Source organism: Dromaius novaehollandiae, chromosome 10 (assembly GCF_036370855.1).
Source record: "Dromaius novaehollandiae isolate bDroNov1 chromosome 10, bDroNov1.hap1, whole genome shotgun sequence".
Classification (NCBI taxonomy): Eukaryota; Metazoa; Chordata; class Aves; order Casuariiformes; family Dromaiidae; genus Dromaius; species Dromaius novaehollandiae.
The window spans coordinates 4,204,271-4,221,302 of record NC_088107.1 but is presented as its reverse complement, the minus strand read 5'-3'; the positions used below and the strand labels follow the sequence as shown (position 1 = coordinate 4,221,302).

Here is a 17,032-nt window from a genome sequence, read left to right as displayed (position 1 = left end):
GGCAAAACTCCCACTGAGTTAATTGGTTTCAATGGGAGATTTCTTGGAGTAGGAAGGGCAAGATTTGGCCTCAATGAGACTATAAATTCCAGTGTAAAACACTGTAGTTGTTCAGAGGCTCGTTCCTGTGACGTCATCCTTCGTGTCTCCTTTCCTGAATTGCTTGCCTATTCGTAGCAGAAAAGCTTTCTGGCATCAAAACCAAATGATAATGCCCTGGCCATCTCCCAAAATCACTTTATGTCTTGTAGAAAGCATTGTTGTCTCCCCTGCTCTCAAAGGGAGTGTACAGCCTGCAAGATGTTGGGTGTCTACGTTTTGTTCAGAAAAGCCAGTTCTTTTCATGTAGGCAATAAATAGGCCCCGATAAGCAAGTATGATCCTGCCAAACTCACCAGTTGCTTTCGATGATGTAATAAGTACTTACAGTTCCAATAAATCCACACTGCAGTATTTAAGGTATTCTCGACAGTTGTGTAAGGCAGCACAGTGCTACGCAGCACCTACCGAGGGAACTTTCCCCACTCGGCCTGAGCAGTGCTGCCTAACTACAAGGACCCAACTTTGCAGACTTCCCCTCTTTTTTCAAAATGCATTACACCATACTCCTTTCTCCATGTAATTCTCCTCTTTGGGGGAAAGCAGAAACACTCGGGGTATTGCATGGTCCAAAATTACTTAAAATTTAATTTAATTAAAAAATCAAATGCAGCCTAATTCAACAGACCGTAGACCATATGCAGAAATTTCCATACTGCTAGCCTCTATAGCAAAGTACTCCTACAGTTTCTTATAACCACAGAGAAAACACACTTTTTCTTCATATCTGAGATCCCCAACATTTCCCATTCTTTCAAATGTTTCAGTTACTGAATTATATCTCCTTTTGCCAAGGAAATCTTGAGAAAACAAGTCAGTCATATAGTGCTTCCTGTAGGTCATCAGGCTGCCTGTGCAGCCTAAGGGGAAAAGAGCCTTTCACAACCGAAAGCTCTACACTGAGGGTGTTGTAGCAGTGGCCCCTGTGCTCTCTATCAAGCTACTGGATTTGGCACATAGGAAGATCTCAGCAACTGCAGAATTGCATGGACAACCTCTCATCTCTGAAACAATGACACTAATCATTTAGGACCTTGTGAGTTAAATGCATCTGGAAATTAGACGGGAACCACCCTGTTTAAAAAGAGCAGGCTGTCTGTGGAAAGCCCCAGGGACTGAAGAGGCTGCTGCACTCTGCACTAACATCAAAACCTGGATGTTTTGGCAACACAGCTTCTCACAGATTTTAATGCAATAAAGAAAAAAAGGCTACAAAGCTTGCTAGCTAATGCTAGAGGCATTTTTGGTAAGAGGAGCTGGCACAGTGTCCACTGTTCCTCCACTTATTAGAGCGTAAACTAGGTTTGAGCCTCAGCCATGTACTCGCATCCAAATTAGGCTCTAACCAATGTGATTCACTATTACCGAGAAGAGTAGAGATGGAAATACAGATCCAGGTACCGACTGAATAGATAGCACTGATGGTGTGGGATTTCTCGCTAGTCCTGCTCCACCCCCTTCCTCCCTCCCTGTAACCATATACATGCAGTGAATACACAGGAACAACAAAACAGAATTTAGCAGATTTGCTCCTGAGAAGACAATCACCCAGCATCATTTTGTGGGGACCCCTCACAGAAAGGGAAAGGACCAGCTTAATCTTCTGAGCTGTAGATATGTCCAGAGCAGGAGGGCACTCAGCAGTGCTTAAAGCAAATAAGAAGTGCAAAAGAACCTGCGAGAAGACCTGATTTTCATTCACCTTGGCCAGGTCCTCCTTCCGTCCCCACTGCATCTGCTGTTCAAGCATCAGGCCTAGAGCCAAAATGATGGAGGCTAAAGACATTTGTGGAACCGAGAGCTCAGTTGAGAGCTGGGGCTGAGTTTTGCTATTTTACAAGTCACTTTCTTGACTGGTAAATCTCAAAACACAGTATCTGAACTCTATGTCATACAGTATATTTTGAAGAAAGGCTCTATACTTACACAGTGAAGCAAACTCTTCATAAGCAAATAGCCTCACTTCTTTCATGTTAGTTTCCACTGGCCTCCAAGAAAAGAAAACTATCTCACAAAAATAGCCTTTTTGATAAGCATATAAACTAAGAAGTAAAGACTAAAATGCTTATTTTGACCACTGTGAAATTTTTCCCACGTACAGTAATTTTAGTTCTTAATGGAGTTCACACTGCTTACCACAAAACACCTGTGAATGAAATTGCTTGGTAAAATATAGCTTAGATTGAAAAACTATGCTAGAATCAGTGGGACACTAAATGATCTGACATTCTTGAGCTTTGACCTTGTTGAGCACTGTAAAAGAGGAATGATCAGCGTGTTCCAGGTAGGTTTTGCAAGCACTGAGAAATGGTTCAGAAAATGGGTCATTAACACATTTTATCATGTTATGCAATTTTTCCCTCCCCTCTAAACTGGGCTTTTTTCCAGGTCCAGTAGCCAACAATAAATCAATCACAGTCTCTCATAAGCCTTTTGACTTAAGTTTTATCCTGTAGGTTGGGTTGAAAACAGACCAGAAACCGCTGCAGGAGGTGAGACAGGAAGGGGCTACTAGTGACTGCTGTTTAGGAGAGGATGTTTGCTCGACCCACTGCCATTCTTGTTGCCATTCTTTGTGGGCTCCTCTTCATTATCTGTAACTGAATCTTCTTCCTCCTCTTCATCGCTCCGCTCATCTTTCAACTCCTACGGAGAAGAAAGCACTGTGAGCATATTCTACGTTGTGTTTGCTGTTGGATAAATTACATGATTTCTATTATCAGTGCAGTGCAAACCTTTCAAAGAGGCCTGTGTATGCCTGAAAAGAAACAGTCATTCATATCAATGTGAACTGGGTATCTGGATCTTTACAGAAGCTTTTAAAAAACAACCAATTAATTTCATTAATCAAGTGCCCCGTTGCTATTACAAGATGAAAAGATGGTGTGTAAAAGTTCCAGAAAATAAGATGCTCTCCCTTCCTGGAAATTCTTTATTGTCCTCTGAAGACATAAAACTCCTCTCTCCTCCATTTGCCTCAGTGAAAAATATGCGAAAGGGAACAAATCAAAGGGGAGCTGTAAAAACACTAGACAGTGTCAGAACTGCCACCCAAAGCCACCTCCCAAGAAGACAGGGGCTGACATCCAAGAAGAGGCCAGCTAGCAACGCTTTAATCTTGTGGAGCCCAACATTCTTTAGACAAAATTTTCTCCATGACCTTGGCCCAGACACTTGACCTCTTCTTCCTTGTTTCCGCTTTCACTTGTAAAGTTGTGAGTAGTCCCTGGGTGCTGTGGGATTAACAATTGTGAAGTGCAGGAAAGATGAAAAGAACATTGTATAATTGCTAAAATATGATGAATACATTAGCTAAAACATAGGATTTGAGAGGTTGCCTGCTTCTGACAGGTGTAAGCTAAACAGTGACAGGTTGTGCCAGCAACTCCTGGTACTACCTTCGCTCCAAGAGACTTACTGACCCTAAAATATTCTTCTCTAACCATGGTGTATACATCACGTCAATGTTTGCAAAGGGAAGGTCATGTTCCCATCCAGCTGTGGTCTTGGGTATATCACCCAGTCAGAATGACTGCTAAGGGAATTGCCAGGGAAGAGACGATGGCTGCTTCCTTAGCAGGAATGAAAGGGGGTCAGAAGGACAGCCTGCCCTTGAGAAAATCCCTTCCTAACTATATAGGAAGAGCTTCTAATATTTGGCAGTCATTCTTTGTACTCGAACAGTCAAACACGGCAGTTGCTAATGAATGTTTCTACCACACAGAGACAATATTGTGTCCACACAGATATTTCACAGTAAAGTTAGGAGGAGGTAAAACAATCCTGTTCTATGCAGGACGGTGAATAAAATCTAACATTGCTCTCTCTTATTTCCCAAGTCCTACCATAATCCAGGTCCTACAATATGTTCAGGAGTTTGGTTCAAACAACAAAGGCGTTGGAATTAAAACCAAAAAATTTCTATTTCTCTTTTGGTGCAACAAACTTAGAAGAGTATTACCTGCCTCTCATAATGACTGTGTGTACCAGCTGATGGTCCCCTCCACAGACTCAAGGTAGGATGCTCTAGTAAGAGACTATAAATAGAATAAACACTTCCTTCTGCCTAAGTGGATGACTGAGAATGGAAAGGAGATCAAAGGAGGCACAAAAGAAGCTTTCCCCACCTCCAGCTGTTTCCTGAGCCAGAATTGGTTTGTCGTGTGATTAGCAGCCCACACTGGGTTTCTCTTCTAGTTACTTGTCCAGTCTTCCCTAGATCTCATGAAGAGTTTTAGTACACACAACACTCCAGGGCAAAAAAGTTGCACGCTAACTACATGTTGCAGAAAGCACCATCCTCTTGTTTGCTTTGAGCTTAGCACTAGGTAGACTTGCGTGATACTCACTAGCTCTTGTGCTGGAAGAGATGGGCAACAGTCATTCTTTCTCCACCATCTCATGGTTTTTGTAGACAGCCCCTTTCCCCTTCGGCTGGGACTCAAAACCAGGGTCCTCGCACTCTGAGGCTGACGATTTACCCACTAGCACATGGGTATCTAGTTTGTTAATGGCAACTCCCAAAGTTAATTAGGCAGACGTTGGGTGGTGGTAGTGCTCAGATATTATGGACTGCAGGTCTTGTGGTGACTTTTCGTGATGCAAGGGTGTTTGGACTCCAGGACAGTGTTTCTACCGTTGGCTAAGGGTGACCTGAGGCTTTCCTTCTTAGCAGAACACACTCCCTCCAGAGCAGAGCTGTGCCCCTACAGCCATACTGGGGACCACTCCTTTGCCTATAAATCTGTTTTCCTTGTCATCTGTCTGGACATCCACTAAGCAGGCACAGGCTGCACACCCTTCCTGCTCCAGGAGCGTGTGCCAAGCTCAGCAATGAGAGGCAAAGAGGAGAAACCAGTGCTGTCCCTGCCTACCCTGTATCTGCTCTCTGAATGCACTGACAATTGCATTTGCAGCCTGCTATTCTGGGGTCTTTCTTCAGCACCAAATTTATACAGAGAAAATAAACGACAGTTCAGTAATTACTCATCCAATTGCAATCTCATGTCCCCTTTATATATTACATTTCTAGCAAGATGTATAGGGCTAGAAAAAGAATTAAAGCTAAACTCTGTCTCATCAGAAATTATAAACTTCCTGGAGCTTTTCTTTTGCCTTTTCCCTAACAACATATAAAGGGTATCAAAACAAACAAATCTTACTGTAAATACTGTAAAATAAACTTGGCATGCCATCAGTTAGAGAAAAGGAAAGACAGCCTTTCCCACACAAACAATTTATGAGGTTCTGCCTCTTTCAGATCACCTCTCTCGCTCCCGTTAGTCTTGCGATTTGTATTTACAGTTAAAGACAAATGTTTTGGGAGGTTACTTTTTTGCCACCGGAAATGTTTCAGAAACAAATGCAAATCAAACCTGAGTACAGGGTCGGATACAGAGTCTGCTGGACTCATGGAAAATTCTCTCATCTTCTTGAGCAACCTCTGGATGAGGCTGAAAATGTGGGGAGCAATGTGGGAAGGAGTGCTTTTGTTCCCAGCTGGAAGAGGCCTGGAGACAGCGAAGTTCCTGAGTGTGTATTTCATTCTGAGTATCTCGTTATACCCCACAGAGGTTGTTGGTGCTCAAGCACGTGCTGAAGAATAGCTAGTGATCTGCTTTGCTTTGAGCAACAGCTGATAGGTGGCATCAATTCCTGTTTCCTATAGGAATGGGCTGGCATTTACAGAATGGAACTGGGAGCTCAGATATAATTTGTTTCCCAGTTTTAATGCTGTCAAGCTACATGCTCTGATAAAAGGCACTATCTGTAGTAATTTAAAAACATGTGAATCTTACTGTCCAGGACACTACAAATCCCTGTATTTGAGATAATGTCTTACATATTTCAAGGCAGCAGGGGTTAAATTTCTTTGTGATCTGAAGCAAACATTACAGAGCAAATTTGCTTAATTCTGGGAAAGAGCACTACTTCTGAAATCCTGATATTGATCTAGAAGAAATGCTGCTGAGTCAAATCTAAATTTTTGTTATCTTTGTAATCATGAATCTGCTTTGTGATTAAGTGCCTTGAAAATCCTTGCTTCAGAAGAGTCTGGCCATTTTTATCCAACTTGTTTAAGGGACTGAAATGCAACAGAAGTAAAGACAGGCCAGACCTTAAACAGCAGTAGCTTCATCTGTAACTAGAAAACAAAACAAATCTGTCTTGCAAGCTGTTTACAATAGACTATTATAAATATATTAAGATATCAAAAGTTTGTGCCTCTGTTAACTTTGACCTTCTAAGAATGACAAATAATGACACTTCTAGGGTTTTCCCTACTTTAATGCCAAGATGTTTTCTGTGACCGCTGCACATCATATATCATAGTTCTGTTTCCCAATCCAGAGTCTGCTCTTACTGTCCCTGAGCAATGACAGATGATTATACTATCAAAAACGCAAGAGCTGGAAAACTGTAACTGCAACAACTGAGGCCATCATTACTTTTCAATCCTTCGGTTTAATGGTATCAACTGCATTTATTATACTTCAGAAGGTTTAGGGTAACAGACAAAATGGATGTCTATATTTTATGTTCTGGATGACTAACCAATTTAATCTTTCTAAGTGGATGAATGGTTTCAAGGAGCAACACTAATGCTATAAAGTCTGCAAGAGAGCCATTTGTAGTGAGGCCAAAGCCGCAAACTTTTATAATCTTTTTTCCTTTTGTTTAACCCTTCCACCTGCTGCTTAGTCTGCCTCTTTTAGTTCAATGAACTGAATTTGTTAAGGTAGTTTTGGCTTCTTGCATTTCACCGCTGTTAGAATTAGTATCATTCAAGCCATTTGCACCACATCTTATCACATGAACGGTAAAGGAGCTTCAACAGGGAGGAAGGGCCTGAGTAAATCATATGTGCAATACCTTAATAACACTGACTTCAGTTGAATCTGTTCCTTATTTTTGCCAACATGAGAATGAGGTCTAATCTGTTCATTTAAGGGAAAGACAGACCTCCTTTCTCACCAAATTCTCATTAAAAGAAAGAGAAAAGGAAGGAAAACAAGAACAAGAGACATATAAGTAAATTATTTGCAGGCTAAAGTATGACAGTTTCATCTTCCAGTTTGACCTCTTGCACAACACAAAACGTGACCCTGTTGTACTGATGCAAGGTATCGGGCTAGCCTACATGTCTTACATAGGAAGGCATCCACATCAGGTATGAAGACATCAAGAGAAGGGAAATCCACTATCCTCCTTAAAAGTTTGCTTCAATATTTAGTTAGCCAAGCAAAAACTAGTCTGGATCAATAGGATTTAAAATTTAGCCTTTGACTGTTGTCATGCCTTATTGTAAATTAAAAAGCTCTTGTCATGCTGCCTTTTCTCCATTTTGCAGATTCTCTGGACCCATGGCAGCCATAACCATGCCACATCCAGGGCAGCTAGGAAGGACAGCTATGTATGTGCCAGACATTAACTTCAGTGTTACTTCAGTGCAACTTCGGTTGCATTCATTTCAATCCAATAATCATAATCCACATTTTTGCTCACTGACTATTCTAGACATGGTTATAATGGGAGTCGTTGTTTCAGCAGAGTGGAAGTGACTTCTGTGCTCACTTTGACATTTGTGAGGCTAAAAAACCATGAATTATAAAATATCAAAGATTGTACGTTGTCAGTAACTGATTCGAGTGAAACCAGTGCAATTCTTCCTTAACTTTTCCAGAGAACATGCCACAGTTCTGGCACATATAACAAATCACAACACCAGTACCAGCTTCTGCCCTGATAGCACCACTCAGAATCCACATCATCACACAGGCTAATACAGTATTTAGAGAGAGTTACACTCTTCATTGGAGCTGTTGGCTACATCACCCTAATCAGACTCATACTGATGTAACCACGTCCGTTCTGATGTACCACTTTTTAACTCTCCCTCCATAATCACAGCTGACTCCATGCATCACAGCTTAGTCCATTCATTGCCCAGATAACAGAGACCTCATGTTGCAAAACACGACATCGGCTAGCTTGTTGTAAGTTGACCCTGAAAACGATCCTGCACCTGAGATGAGCCAGGTCATACGCTTACACAGGCACACACTGCTGTAACTCATACATGCCACAGAAGATGTATTTCTTTCATTTTTGTTCCATGTATGGATTACAGCTGCATGGTTATGCATGATCACTGAACCCACAAGTAGCCTCTTGAACATCATAGACATAGGGAAAACCAGGGCGCTCTCATGAAGATAGTAAGGTTTAAGGACCTACATTTGGGCCTTTTAGGGCAACTAATTTACCTCCACTCACTTAGCTGGATTCTTTCTGCCAGGTACACATACATAAGGACAACTCACAGCTAAATCTGGAATTTTAATTATGTGTTTTCTGATTTAGTGAAGTTTAGATTTTAGCATTTTCAAATATTTATTTTTATCCTTAAATTGGAATTGCCTGACTCTTAAATGCATCTTCCATTACAATCAGAATGTCCTAAATCTTGTACTTTAATTCTACTTTGAGAATATTTTCATTTAAATATGTATTCACCTATTGACTAGATCTTGATTTTTCAATGTAAAGTCAATAAATTCCACAGCACCTGCACATATGGAAATAGCTTGCAATACGAACATGAAAGCTATTAGCCAGGTCAGCAACCACTGACTCAAATAAAAGAGATAATAAACAAGAGAGATAATAAAAAGCGAGTCCAAATAGATAGAAGGGGGTACTTTTCTAACAAACAATACTATAAAGTTGATGAACCTCTGAGTTCAACATGTTTAGTTCAACTTGAATAATTCAATTCAGCTGACATATGGCTTAATATGTCTTTACTTTCCTGTGGAGACTAATATACATTTGGATTCAAGCAAACTGTTCTAAATTTCCAGCCTAGAAGATTTTATCGGAAAATACATTTCCCTTTTTAGCCTATGCACACTAGTCAACATAAATAATGTCAATCTTCAGTGGAAGATTTGCTGTCAGACTTTGCTTTCTGCAGTTTTTAAATGGAGATGCAGACTCTCTAGACTAATTATACTGGACATCTTGTGGCCAAAACGCCTTTTATTGAATCTCTCCCTTCTATGGAATATCCATTCCCTGAGTTTCCCATTGGGAATTTTCCAAGGGCATTGAAAGAAGATGTGTGAAAGACAAAAGAAAAGTCACACTAAGTCCACAAATATTGAAAAGAGTAACCTCATAAAACTAGATGTCACCGTTAGAATACATCCCTGATTTCAACTGAAGGAATAAATTTAATCTCAGAAAATATCACTTGCATTATCACTCAGCATAACACATCTGTAACTGGAGCTGTAATACCTTGACTATTCAGAAGAAATAAATCATTGTTTACAGTTAATCAAGTGCTCTGTGGTTTCAATAAAGTCTGCTAGCTGTGTTATTGAAATCCACTAACTAAACCTTGCACTCAAGTGTACGAGGCTTTACGATAATGTCAAAAGCCCAGGAGGTACTGAGTGAGTCATAATGTCCCACTGCTTTTTGAATTATTCCAATTTTAAATCCACAGTTGGCAAAGAAACAAAGAACAGTATAATAAGCATTTGATGCTGTTCTGTATAGTGAACTTTTTTTTACCCTAGGACAGAACTCGCATTAAGCCAAGGAGTTCAGTGTTATGAACCTTTATCAGAACATGCAATGTTAGTCCTTATAAATGCTTTTTTGGCTACAAAACAGATGATCAGGCACTCACACTTTTCTTACTTAGCAAGGTATGATACTGCACTTAGGCTGAATGCTTTGAAACACCCTAACTGCTAAAGAATGTGCTCACAGAAGCCTTATAGCACTGTGAATCCAGCCTGAAACTGCAAGTATAAAACTACAGAAAAGAGGCACTTCTCTCCTATATTTTGGGTCTATTTGAGGCACTCATTCCTCTGCTTTCATTGTTAGGACGCATTTCGTCCCTTGCATGATGTATCTAAAGGTTTACCCCCGTACAACAAAATATTAAACTAATTTTCAAGTCAAATATTTAACTGTCTTTTCATTTCACATCCATATCAGTATACAGAGACCTAAAATTGTTTCAATACAGCATGTCTAACCCCCCAATGTCTAGGCTGGATATAGAGTACTTCAAGAAGTAGCTAGTGAGCAAAGTTTATTAAGTAGCATGAGAAGTCCCTGAGACTTGTGTGTTTAAGTCACTTAGTGAGGGGGTTTAATGCAGCTAAGTTCAGCCTCCTAAAAGTTAAATATCTACTCAAAGGTCACCTAGGACCTCTCTGTAACCAACAGAAAGAGAAGACAAGTGTCCCCAGAGGGTGACCTGTCCCACCACTGGTGAGGTGGCCTCACTGGACACAGCAAATTACGCTAAAGAAATTCCAGCCTCTCTTCTTCCGCTCACTGCAGAGGGACCCTTTACCTTGGCAAGGCACAGCTTTTAGCTGGCTAAAGTTAGGTGAGACAAATCCCACCCTCAGATGCTGCATAGCCATCACTGCGTTGCTGCCTAAAGCAAATATCATCAGCTCCAGAATTAAAACAGGCATGTCTAGTCATTCCCTACGTTTTACGCTCATGGTCATCACATTTAACTGTTCTTGTTCCAAGTGACTTCTTCAAAGGTAACTCTCTTACTATAATCCTTTGTCAGTGATAAATATTGACAAAATATCAAAACTATGTATGAATAGATAGTGAATGGTCAAAATAGACTTTTTTTTTTTCTTAAACGATTTGGACTTTATAATCTGCTGTGCCTGGTCAAAGGTTTTTAGAAGCATGTTTCAGAGTAGAGGCTGCTCCTGACAGGATTTCCTGCCTCATTCTCACGTAATAGGGATTATGGAGCACTCCATCAAGGTAGAACCATTTCCTTTGTCAACGGAAATTATTCTACAATTAACTAATGTTAATTCAGACATATCTCTTCCTTTTTAAAATCTCTTGATTCAACATACTGCAGTACTGGGAATCCCTCTGAAAATCTGAGAGTTACTCATCCCGTAACAAACTCACAATGCAAACCTCTGCAGCATATATTGAAAGTAGTAAATGAAGGGATCAGAAAGTTTTGTAGGAGGCTGAGGGTTTGTTCTGTGGACTGATTTTTGGCAATTGAAAAAATAAATATATATGCATGCTATTTTCTATATATATAAAAAATAATTTGTATATAGGTGCATATATATAAAACTAGCAACAAATGGAACATTTCATAAATAGCCTGCCAGAAAATTAAAAGATATGAGTAGTTAACAAGGGAAGCCAGAAGAACTGTCAGCAAATGCCCTCCTGTGGACAGCAAGGTAAATCAATGAATTGGAAAGCAAAAATGTGACCAGCATCTGTCTTTTATCTGAGTTAGCAATCTTCACATAAAGAGAATTCATTTAGATCAGGGATTTACTAAAAGTAAAGCTGCCTTGTGCCAGACACATACATGCAGAGAGAGGGGTGGGGGTGGTTGTTTGGCCAGAGCTATTGCTGGTGAAAAGTAGCACAATCCCATCGGCTTGGAGCAGAGCCGCGTTCATTTATACCAGCTGAGCGCCTGGCCTCGCATCAACACGCTGTTCTCAGTCCTACTGAACTGGCCGGGACGGGAAGCTTCGCTTTCACAATTACTTACAGTTTTGATTTTCTGTTCTCAGAGGCAGTGGTCATCTGCAGCTCCTACTGAAGTCAAACTCAGCAACTTTGGGAACATCAGACCAACTAAACGATTTTTATGCAATACATACAAGCCCCGTTTATGGCACAGCTAATGTAAGAGGCAGAGGGAACATCCACATACCCAATTTGACAGCCAGGGGACTGAGTCTGCTCTCGCATAGTCTTGTGTGTGCGCAACAGGGCTGTGGAAGAGCGCTTCCTCCTAACACTCCTGCCCAGCGTACATTCACAAGCCCACCTATTCCAATCAGATGCTCGGGAATAAATTTCCTCAGTTTCCTTCCTCTATGATGGTCAAAATGGTCCTTAACTCAAATTCTTCTAAACTTTAACTGGCATCTATGAATATTTAGGCTTCTCAAGTGAAAGGTGGTATGGAATTACAGGCATTTTTAACAGAGCTGATTAAAAAAAAATATCAGAATTCCGACAGAAAATATCGTTGCTGTTTTGAAATCTGAGAAGCACATCTTAGTGTACAGTATAACATACCTCCCTGGAAGCTGTTGTTCAGATGTTGACCCCCTTCCATAATCTGGAGTAAAAAGCAGAGATTTAAACAGTAATCTGCCTTCTAACTCGCAGAGCCAGGAAGTGAGCTGGTGGAGGCAAAGGAAAGCAGACCATGCTCTTGGATGGGTACCTGACATTTGTGCTGCAGAGAAGAACTGCTGGGTTTTCCTCTTTCACCTTAGAGACTTTGCTGGATTAGGAGCTCTACCTATACCTTGCTGAGGTCAGCTTTGACTTCCAACCCCTGGTAACAGTAGGACTCCCAAGTGCCCCAGGGTGCATGCAGTGGCTTTCTTTTTGCTTATCGTTCTGAACACCAGCCAGCAAACCTCATATTCTTTTATGCTTTCTTCTGCCTGCCTCTTACCCCTCCTCCCCCAGATAAATTTGGCAGGATAAAGTGGGACATGTAGCCAGGCTTTGGGCTTAACGAGATTGCTGTAGCAGAATGGGAAATATGCAGATGAAAGAAAGTCATAACAGGAAGTAATTTCCCTTTACTAGGGCATGAGCCTTCACGCTGCTGACGGGGCTGGCTAGCTCCCATCTCCAGGCTATTAAAAAGCTGATGTCCCAAAGGCAATAATTTGAATCGACTGGGAAGGTTCCCAGATAGACTGGTTTTCATCTCTACGAGGGAAAACTTTCATCTGTTCTATTTTGTTCCCTTAATAAGGCATCCTCATGAGAAAATACGCTACAAATATTTATCCATTAAGAATCAACAAATTCAGCTTCTCCATGACCTATCTTGCTTTAAAACAGGGGAAAGGCAACCCATGCTAATCTGGTTCAATCTGAGTTGTGTTTGCGCTAAAGCTTCATCCAGGGAACTCAAATTCTGAAGCGTAGCATCAATGAGCAGCCTTTGCAAGCCTAGAAAGTCACCCCAAAATCTGCCGTGGAAGCTTTCCAACAACTTCCCAGCCCCACGCAGTCATTAAAACAGTAACCAACTAGATTGTCATTATTGTCAAAAATACACGATTGCTTTTAAGAGGACTACTCATAATTAAGGCAACCTCATCTCTCTGGTCCATTGTATCAATACGCTGATTGCCATCAGCACAGTACCAGGTTAACAAGAAAAGACAAAACTTGCATGTCTCTAGTTTGGGAGACTGAACGCTGCCCTCTGTGCAACTCCCGCAGAATGGCATTTTGCCGAAATGGGCGACTTCTTGCTGAATGTGTTAGTTCTCATTAAACTTCATGTTCTGATTGTAAATGTCCTGAAAATAGTTTCTACTGCTTAAAAAAAAGAAAATCAGCTGAAAGCCTGACTTTTTAGGAGTTAGGTAAACTGCTGTGCATGCCAAAACTGCATATACATTTCAGTTCATGCTTCATTTTCACATCCCAGTAATTGCACAGTGCCTAGAAGCACAACGCTGTTGGGCAGGATCAGGGCCATGCGATGACCCTTCACAGCTGAAGTTAAAAATTTGAGTTTATTAGCTGGGAGCTATCAGACTCAGGTCACCTATGGTGTCTCTAGCCACACCGAACAGCACACAACTCAAGCACACGAACATTGTTTTGAATCTTATTTGCCCCCAAAGAGCTTTAAAACGTCATCTTCTTAGAGGCTGTTCTACTTTCATGTTATGTAGGGCTGCCCCCCCACCCACAGTTTGGAAATAAGATTTCTGTCTAGGATTCAATAGCTCAAGTTACTGTACTGCTCAGTGAGAAAGTCAGCGCTGCCTCCGCTGCCAGAGTGGCCGAGTGTCCGCAGTCACAGCGCTCCTGGGTGAGCGCAGGCTGAAGAGCGACTGGCACATAATAAAGGTGAACCAGTAGGTTCTTACCGCTGTGGATCCATGGTGCAACTCTAAGGGATATAAAGTTTAATTCTAAAGGTAACTAAGGAAAGTAAAGCAACTGCCGGGTGGCTTAAATCTGTCATATGGAAGTCGGCACTTCTATTGGAAAATGTTTAAGGACCTGCACACCAAAAATAAAAAACTGAAAACCATTGCTTTAAATTATGTGCTCTGGGCCTCCGTTCGCCGGGCAAGAAAACTCTCACCCAAGTTCAGCACTGAAATTCCATACTCCCAGCGCCCATGTGGTTACAAAATAAATGACATTCAAATGAATTATTAGAAATAAAAGTAGCTTGTTGCAAACAGATTGAGCACCAAAAGGTAAGGGGAAGAAAGAATAAAAGGATTCCAGAGTGGGCCCAGGGAAGGAAAGTTCTGCAGAGGTTGACTGAGGTGGGTCTGAACAGCTTCAGCCTAAATTCAGCTAAAGGCATCTGTCCAGGGCAGGTAGTACAGCCTCTGGGAACTGTATAAACTTAATTGAAAAACTTGCACAAAGGGTTATAGCAAGTCTCTGAAGAGGTAAATTCACAACAACTTAGGTCAGATAGAAAGAACCACAGGGCAGCACCTCTGCAGGTGTGAAGCAGCGTTACTCTTCAATATAAGGGGTGAGGGCATGTTTTACAAGAGCAAACTGTGTCTGTGCCCCAAAGGACTTTCAAGAATAAGCCTTGTCTACATGTTAATATTGAAACACCTTAAGTATGCAGTCCATGGGCACACTTTTAGGGATCTAGTTTTCTAGTATATGCCATTTTGATACAGAAAAGGAAATAACTGGTTTAAGGAGTCTTTATATGGCTAACCACTTTCATGGCAAGGACTGTACTGGCATGCCACTATCAGTAAATAAGCAAAAAAACCCCAAAACAAAACAAAAAACTGGCAGAGTTATGAGAGTACAAGAGCAATCTTCAGACAAAACAAAATGCTGAAGTAAAAGAATGAGTGCTGGATGGGGCAGAAGTACTTCACAGCTCTTATTTCACCTCTAAAATAGTATTTTCTTATCATTTTCAGCCATCCGTACTCTATCATTAGAGATTCTTTGAATGCCAACTCCCACTGTTCCCTTGGGATTTTGGACTGACTAAGGAATGAATAAACCATGAGCAAGGACACACTCAGCCAAAGTCTTTAAAAAACCCTTGTTTACTGCGTACGAAATATCAAAGGAATCTTGCAAACATGGAGGTGATGCCAGCCAGTTTTTTAAAGCAACTGACAAATTCAAAAGCATGATCTACAGAGCTGCAGGATCCCAGGGGTATTTTCTATTCCATGAAAAGAAAAGAACCAAGGTGAGTTAAACTAAACAGTGGCTGATGACTCCTAAATCATAGTCACCATTAGGAAGAAGCTCACTGCCTTCCTTGAAGACAGTCTGACGGCAAGAAAACAATTAGAAGAGCAAAATGAGCAAGAAAACATACTCCTGGTCCCATTACAGGACTGTTAAAAACTGCCATTACCTTCTGCCATTGACGGACTTTGCATCAGCCCTAAAGTATCTGAGTCATGTGAACATCATGACCATTTCCTACAACTTGTACATATTTTTCAAGATTTAAAGAACCGTAGTCTCAAACCTTAACTCAGCGAGTAATGGTTTTAACATATATTTTACATCTTAATTTGCCATAATAATGTGGCTATAAGCTGCTGTCATTCGCTCCCTCTTTCTGACCTTGGAAATAAAACGTTTAATCTCCATGGGATTTTCCTGGCGAGATATTTTAAATCAGTGCATATGTACATACTTCTCTATATGTTTTTTCAATTTTCCTAAAATATTCTCATATGTGCAGACATGATGACTAGACATGTTTCAGTGGTGCTTGAAACCTGATACAAGTGGTCAATTTAACCATGTAAATGAACAATATTACAGAAACACACGGAGTCTCCTAGCAACAAAAGGCCTTGGACATCAAGATGATAGCCAGCAGCTTAGCACTGCAATCGCCTGACCTAGCTTGAAAAGAAATTACGCTGAAAAATGTCCTTCCTTTTCTTGCAGCGCAACCAAAGATAAACGGCTCCAGGTCTGACCTTGAAGGGCTTTTCTTAGACATGTGTGCCTTACTCAAATAGTGTCACAAAATGGCCTGCGAGAAAGGAGGCCTAACTTACCTTACTTACCTTAACTTAATCCTAACTTACCTTATTCAGGTATTCTTTATATTGTACAGAAGTAAGAGCAATGCTTGCTTGGAAAATAATGCAATACTTCTGTTCCCTCAAATTTTCCCCCCATAGAAAATAAAGAGCTATAAAGCATGCAAACTTAAAGCAAAGTAGCCCTAAGTGTCACTCAGCTTGTGGTGACAGATTTCCATGGTGCAGGGATCATTTCTGCGGTGCGTGACTGGTGCAGGCACCCAAGGAAATGCAACACAGAGGAACAGAGCAAGAGACTCTCCTCCCATCTTCCCTTTCTGCCTTGTTTTTGTTTGCCTCTGCCTGCGGTTTTTGGGAGGAGAGAGATTGCAAGGTTTTTAGTCCAAGCTGGTTTTTCTTCAAGCAAGTCAGCTGAGCAATTATTCCAGAGAGACCAAGGATAATTTTCCCTGTTATTAGTGCAGAGGGGAGGGGACAGCCAAGATGCAGCCTTTTGGGGGTGTATAGGACTTGCTGGAGAGCTGGCCTCTCTCAGTTACGTCCCCTGCTGAGTCCCAGACTTCATAGGTGACCTGGAAAGTCCTTTAACCTGTGCTTCAGCAAGGGACAACAGCACTTCCCATGGAGAACAAATGCATTAAAGTCAACTGACTTTCCAACAGAATGGTGATGGGGCCAGAAGGGTACAACCGGGGGAGACACTGGCCTCCTGGAAGGATGCAGGAGCTGCTGGCTGCTGCACTGCACCGACTGTCCCCGGGGACCCACCAACGCACACGGCTCAGGACACTGAAAAAATCCCTTACACCCTTGCTGCGCTCAGAGCTTCTGCA

The 17,032-nt window shown here is 41.3% G+C and overlaps 1 protein-coding gene across 2 annotated transcripts in view; it reads right to left on the bottom strand.

Moving 5' to 3' along the window:
• Positions 1-659: 659 nt before the first annotated feature.
• Positions 660-17,032, bottom strand: part of CERS3 (ceramide synthase 3) — a 47,677-nt gene continuing 31,304 nt past the window's right edge. For both annotated transcript variants that reach the window (XM_064517894.1, XM_064517895.1), the window contains one exon: positions 660-2,745. In XM_064517894.1, coding sequence (XP_064373964.1) covers positions 2,611-2,745 — 135 coding nt within the window. In that variant the 3' untranslated portion in view covers positions 660-2,610. The remainder of the gene's footprint in view (positions 2,746-17,032) is intronic.